This window comes from Microtus ochrogaster, chromosome X (genome assembly GCF_000317375.1).
Source record: "Microtus ochrogaster isolate Prairie Vole_2 chromosome X, MicOch1.0, whole genome shotgun sequence".
NCBI lineage: Eukaryota > Metazoa > Chordata > Mammalia > Rodentia > Cricetidae > Microtus > Microtus ochrogaster.
Window position 1 is genome coordinate 30471700 of NC_022026.1, and position 7311 is coordinate 30479010.

The 7311-nt window shown below is 36.2% G+C and overlaps 1 protein-coding gene across 1 annotated transcript in view; it reads left to right on the forward strand.

Annotated features, from left to right (window-relative positions):
• The window catches only part of Prrg1 (proline rich and Gla domain 1), a 101411-nt gene extending 94378 nt beyond the window's left edge, over nt 1-7033 (forward strand). The window contains exon 4 of the mRNA XM_026784697.1: nt 3427-7033. Within this exon, the coding sequence (XP_026640498.1) occupies nt 3427-3912 (486 nt within the window). The 3' untranslated portion in view covers nt 3913-7033. The remainder of the gene's footprint in view (nt 1-3426) is intronic.
• The last annotated feature ends 278 nt before the right edge of the window (nt 7034-7311 follow it).

Here is a 7311-nt window from a genome sequence, read left to right on the forward strand (position 1 = left end):
CTTCCTTCCTTCCTTCCTTCCTTCCTTCCTTCCTTCCTTCCTTCCTTCCTTCCTTCCTTCTTTCCTTTTTACAGAGAGAGAGAGAGGGTCTATATATGTTACCCTGTCTGTCCTGGAAGTCACTATGTAGACCAGGCTGGCCTTAAATTTGCAGAAAATTTCCTCTCTCTGTCTCCGAAATGCTGGGACTAAAGGTATATATCACCATGCCCAGCTGGCATACTTTTTCTAATCTTGTTTCTTTAAACCTTGTGGAGTCCATCCTTTTTTTTCTGCTATTATTTTTTATTTATTTTTGTTTTATGTGTCTTTACTGTCTTGCCTGTTTGTCTGTCTGGGAACTACAGTATGCACTACAGAAGGAGGCCAGTAAAAGGTGTTGGGATCTCCTGGAATTGGAGGTATAGATTACTGTGAGCTGTCATGGGTTGCTGGGAACAGAATTCAAGTCCTCTGGAAGAGCATCAAGGCTCTTAACTGCTGAAACTTGTCTTTGTAGTTTGAATGTATTTGGCCCCATAAGTTCATAGGAAGTGACACTTTTGGGAGGTGTGGCCTTATTGAAGGAACTGTGTCACTGTGGGGGTAGGTTTTGAGGTCTCATTTGCTTAAGCTTCACTCATGCCACAGTCACCTTCATGTTGCCTACAAGATGTATGACTCTCAGCTGCTTCTCTAGCCCCATTTCTGCCTGTGTACTGCCATACTTCCCTACCATGATGATAATGGACTAAACTTCTGAAACCATAAGCAAGACATCTCAATTAAACATTATCATTTAGAAGAGTTGTCATGAATATGGTGTCTCTTCATAGCAATAAAAACCCGGAGAGTCCCTTCTAATTTTATATTATTTATTTATTATTTATTTTCATTTTATGTGTCTTAAGTGTCTTACCTCTATGTATATCTGGGAACAACTTGTGTAAACTACTCAAGGAGGCCGGAAGAAGGTGATAAATCTCCTGGAATTGGAGTTATGGATTACTGTGAGCTGTTATGGGTTGCTAGGAACTAAATTCAAGTCCTCAGGAAAGGCATCAAGTGCTCTAAACTCCTGAGCCTTGTTTCCAGCTTTCTGAATTTTTAAAAATATTTTTATTGATTCTTTGGAAATTTCACTTCACATAGCCTGATCACACTCATTTTCCAGTCTTTTCATGGCCACACCCACTCTCTTGTGACATACCCCCCAAAATAAAAGGTAAAATTTAAAAAAGTAAAACAAGTCCATTTTGTGTTATCCATATACTCACTGGAGTGTGGTTAAACTCTCAGTGGCCTGCCACTTTAATAGACTGAGTCATTATCCTCTCGTACCCCTGCCAGAAGCTATCAATTGTGGAGAACCAACCTCAGCATCCTCATTACACTTCCTAACGGTTCTATTCAATGGCTTCCTATTTAGGGTGTCACCCTCCTTTCGGCGGGGGGGGGGGGGTTGATTGGCAGGGTAAGGATTTGTAACAGAAGCCTTCCAGGTCCGTCCCTCTCAACTGTGCTTCTGCAATCATCTATATCACTCCGAAAGTGCTCTTTACAGCCAGTGGGAGCACGGGTTATGGGCTTCCACATGTTTTCTGATGACAGCACAGACCCCAGCTGCAGTAGGACCATGGACCTAGACATGGCCCTCAGAGACAACAACATCAACTTGGCCTCAGGTGACAGTACAGGTCACCCAGATTTGTATGGCCCCTGTATGTAGTAGGACCCACAGATGTCAACATAGCCTCAGGCTACAGTACAGACAACAAACGCTGTATGGCCTTTAATGGTAACAGAGGCCTAGAGCATCAACACAGACCCCAGCCACAGTAGTACATCAGGTGCAGACATGGCCCTTGGCAGCAACATGGATCTGGATGCCACCAGGACCTCAGATGGCAGTGCAGGCCTCTCACATATGACCACTAGTGGCAACACCAGACTCATGATTTAGAAAAAAATTGTCTTAGATTCATGTATTTTATTTTATGTGTATGAATGTTTTCCCCTTATGCATGTGTGCACTCCATGTATATGCCTGATGCCCTCAGAGTTCAGAAGAAAGTACAGGTACCCTGAAACTGGAGTCAGGGTTGGTTTTAAACCACCATATGAATACTAGTAACCAAGCCCACATCCTCTGTAAGATCAAATACTCCTAAACACTGAACTGTCTTTCCACTCTCTCCCTTCTGATTTTTAAGAGTGCAATTATGAATATTTACACATTTTACAAATATATTTTCATAATGCATTCAAGTTAGTCTTAGGAACACAAATGTTTCCAATAACCTCACACCTTAGAGAAGTTATTATTTTGAATCATTATTATGTACACAAGTACTTTTTTATTGACTTTTATTGAGCTCTACATTTTTCTCTGTTCCGCTCCTCTTCAACCCTCCCCCAAGATCCCCATGCTCCCAATTTGTCTCAAGAGATCTTGTCTATTTCTACATCCCATGGAGATTAGATCTATGTATGTCTCCCATAGTGTCCTCATTGTTGTTTAAGTTCTCTGGGATTGTGACTTGTGGGCTGGTTTTCTTTGCTTTATGTTTAAAAACCACTTACAAGTGAGGACATGTGATACTTGTCTTTCTGTGTATGGGTTACTGATGGAGGAAGGTCATTGGTTAATTAAATAAAGAAGCTGCTTGCCCTGATAGTTTAAAACATAGGTGGGAGGAGTAAACAGAACAGAATGCTGGGAGGAAGAGGAAGTGAGAGCAGAGACGCCATCCTCCCCTCTCCCAGGCAGACACACGTGATGAAGCTCCTACCCAGGATGGACGTAGGCTAGAATCTTCCCGGTAAGACTGGTGCTCACAGATTATTAGAGATGGGTTGATCGGGATATCAGAATTAGCCAGTAAGGGCTAGAGCTAAAGGGCCAAGCAGTGTTTAAATGAATACAATTTGTGTGTTGTTATTTCGGGGCATGAGCTAGCCAAGCGGCTGGGGTGCTGGGGACGCAGCCCTGCCGCTTTTATTACTACAGGTTACCTCAGTCAAAATGATGTTTTCTAGCTCCATCCATTTTCCTGCAAAATTCAAGATGTCATTTTTGTTTCTGCTATGTAGTACTTCATTGTGTAAATGTACCACATTTTCCTTATCCATTCTTCAGTTAAGAGGCATTTAGGTTGTTTCCAGGTTCTGGCTATGACAAACAATGCTATGATGCTTGGTAGTCAAGTTTATTAAATGCAGTAAAAGAATGAGGTTTTCAACTGATAATCAATTTCTTTGGGACTATCTCCATTCTAATGAGGAACTTCTATATTTGTTGTTTGCTGGCATGGAAAATAAGGCTATGCCACTTGAAGCAACACATCTGATTCTAGGTTTTTGTCATTATCAGAATAAATATTTGTTCATATTTATCGTCTTATGGCCATACTGATTTTTTCCTATTATTTTGTTTTGTATTTTCAGAAAGAATTTTGGAGCACCTACACAAAAGCACAACAAGGAGAGACCAATAGAGGAAGTGACTGGTTTCAATTTTATCTTACTTTCCCATTAATCTTTGGCCTCTTCATTATTCTCCTTGTCATCTTTTTAATCTGGAGATGTTTTCTAAGAAACAAAACTCGGAGACAGACAGTAACTGAAAGTCACATTCCTTTCCCTCAACATCTTAACATTATTACACCACCTCCTCCACCAGATGAAGTCTTTGATAACAGTGGATTGTCTCCAGGCTTTTTGGAATACGTTGTTGGGCGCTCCGATTCTGTCTCCACTCGCCTTTCCAACTGTGATCCCCCACCAACCTATGAGGAAGCCACTGGCCAGGTGAACTTGAGAAGGAGTGAAACAGAACCTCATTTAGACCCACCACCAGAATATGAAGACATAGTAAACTCCAGCTCAGCTAGTGCCATTGCTATGGTGCCTGTGGTCACCACCATCAAATGAAGCTGCAAACATCTTTTTACTCAAATCATTTCTAAAATACTAATGGAAGAATTTTCTAGCACTTTACCATTACATAAATGTGCATTGACTTATTTTATTGGATTCTTACAGCATACCACTTTACATTAACTGGTTGATTTATCTTTAGTTTTGTTTCTTATTATAAAAGCATTATCTATGTTCATTTTTACAAGAAGAAACATGAAGGAAAGACATGCCAGTGAAGATCTGTAAGTGCTGTGATACCATATGCATGTCTTTACAAATGCACAAGTATGTATATGTATGTATTGCACACACACACACACACACACACACACACACACACAGCCACATATGCATCATCCAGTTTGTGGATAACTCTTGTAAAATTAACTAATTTCCATTACACCACCCGTAAAGACAGCATTACTTACCAAAATTGAAAAGGCAAGTGGAACCAACAGTTTATGTGATAGTCAGCAACATGCAATGTTTTCTAACCATTGTAGATGTTGGTTACACTCCCAATTCTTTCTTGGAAGGAAAAAAAATGTACATGGATTCATTCTCATTTTAGAAACATCTCACAGAGGGAGAGGGAGACAGAGATTATAGTATATAACAAGGAAATCATTGATTATTATTGGCATTTAGCTCATATTGTACCAGGATTTTTCTTCTTGGCTGATTACCACACACTGTCCCATTAAAATTTGCTACCATCTTTGAATGCTTCATGCCATTCATATTATTATCTTGTTTGCAAGAATTTCTAGGTAGTGAAATAATGTATGTGTTAAAACAGGGAGTAGATACTGACCACTCCTTTGCTCATCGTATGATGGGATAATATTTTTCTTTTACACTAATTTTTATTTTCTCATTTCTACAATAAACTCTTCATCCACTTGAAAGATTAGGTAGAACCAATTTTTGAATTATATTCTTAATGTTTTATACAGGCTGAAATCTTATTCTCAAAATTATTAGTATACAATTTTCCATTCAATTATAAGCTGTGATTTTTGTGTTGATATTCTGTTGATAAAATATGATTACACAGTATCTGCTATAGTAGATGCACACTAAAACTAGTTTCGTCCCACATAGATCTCATTGTTGCTGTTTATTTTATATTCTATTAATTTTTTTTTTTTAGATGCAGTAGTTTTATGTCTTTCCCTTGGAGTGGGGGGAGCAGGTTGTGAATGAACTGCCAAAATAAACTATTTCAGAAGAATTTTAGAAAAGGTCAAGTGACATGATGTATGTACCAGTAATTTGTAAAATGTGAAGAACTATTCAAATGTAAGACTATAACATTAGTATTGCACTCCAGGGGGACATTTCTTCCTGTTTCCCTAGAACTGACTAGAACTTTCACATAATGACAAATAGAGCAGTCTGCTCCATAAATAACTAATATTTTCCTCTGAATGTACAGGGTATTATTACCTTCTGATATAATCTGGACTATATAAAAGCTGTGCCAATTTAAGTACATTTGCCAATGCAGCATAAGATGGAGAAATGCTGGAAATTATACCAAAGTACATAAATTAGTTAATAGGTCTGATAGATGAAAAAATATGGTATCACCACAAAAATATTGCTTTGAATTTTTCTGACTATATGATCTTTACATTCTAATTAAGTCTGTAGTTATAGATGTTTGATTCAGTGTGCAAGATGATTTACAGGTTGTTTATAATTGAAAATTGAGACTATTTTTGTGGGGATTTGTGTTTGTGTTTGTGCAACACTAATATTAGGCTTTATATGAGACCAGTAATTTTCAACTGTGGTCACAGACCCTTAGAGTTCCTGACAGCCTTCCAGAGGATCGGTTCAATCAAAATATTTTCATCCTATCTGAAGACATTATTTATTTCTTTATTCTAAGTCTCTCAAAACAGAATTGAAAATGGAAAAAATTAATCTTCCCATACATGTTTTTAAAAAAGAAAATATAGCTATTTTTCATAAAAATTATACACCTTTATTGGCATATATATTTTTTTAATTTTTAGATGACCTAGGGTTTTAATTTTTCAGTTAATTTCTAACATGCTAAGTATTGATAGATATAAATCTCAAAAAACAAAAGTTCTTTAGAATCTAGATTTCCCCAAAAATGTAAAGGGAGATCCAGAATCCAAAATTTTAAATTAGGCAAAAACACAAGACATATGGTCATTAAGTTAGGTTTTTCTTCTTGTAACATGATTTTACATTTTGAAGTTTGAATATTAGATTTAACATTTCCCGCACTGAAGTATAAGAATGAGTGATGGTTCTTGGAACAAAACCCAAATGTTTAGACAGCTATTTAGATTATTGATCAGAAAAACACTACTTCATAGTAAATAATAGTTGCACTAACCATAAATTTCATGATAACTTTTCCATGATAATGATAGAATAAACAAAATACTTTCTTCAAGAAATTTGATTTTACATTTTTTGTTGTGTTTGAGTACACTTTAGGTTTCATACTTTTAAAATCCCCTTTGCTAGTCCTTCTGGTTTTATAAATTGAGTTTCTTAACATTTATTATAATTAAGGGGCTTATCTGGAATAGTGTATATTTTTATGCTTTGCCTTTCCTACTTGATTGATACTGCATTTGCCTTGATCATTTTTAATGAAGATTTATTTTTTCAGAATATACTTAATATCTTTCTAAACAGTGAGTAAATGGAATTAAATGGTTTATATTAAATAAAAGGATCTGCTCATGGTTCCTCAAGTAGAAAGATTTTCAAACCTCAACCTGCAGTGCTTGTGTCTGGAATCCTTGAACTGGCAATTTAGGCTTGCTGCTCTAAATGTCCCAGTAAATTCTATATGTTTTAAATAAACAAAATGATTGCTTCTTTTCATATTGACCAATTGAAATGGAGATGTTACATTTGTTGATTGCTAATGATAACTTCTTCAGGACTGATGATCTGATCCAGTAACTACAGAGTTAGTTTTAACTCAGTTCTATGTAAATAGCATGTATTTTATTACAATACTTCACATTTTCAAATGTTTGGTTTACATTAAATTATGGTATTTAACTTTTTATGTTTATACTAGATCCAATTTTCTTATGTTTCTGTGTTTTTAGTATGCTAAATAAAGCCATTTTTAACCCAGGAGATTATTTTTCTATCATTTATTTATCATGTGATTAACTGGTAAAAAGTACTGCATAAGCTATTATAAATTACACTTTTAATTAGGTCAGATTATTGTATTTTCATATGAATTTGCAAAATATCAATACACAGAAATCAGGAATAATCTAGTGAAAAAAATGGAGTTTTTCTTTAGCATCAAAATCTTTCTAAATGACCGAAAGAAATGGAAACAAGTGCTTCATGTAAATAAAATCCCTGCTATTGTATACTTCGTCAGTTCATGAGAAT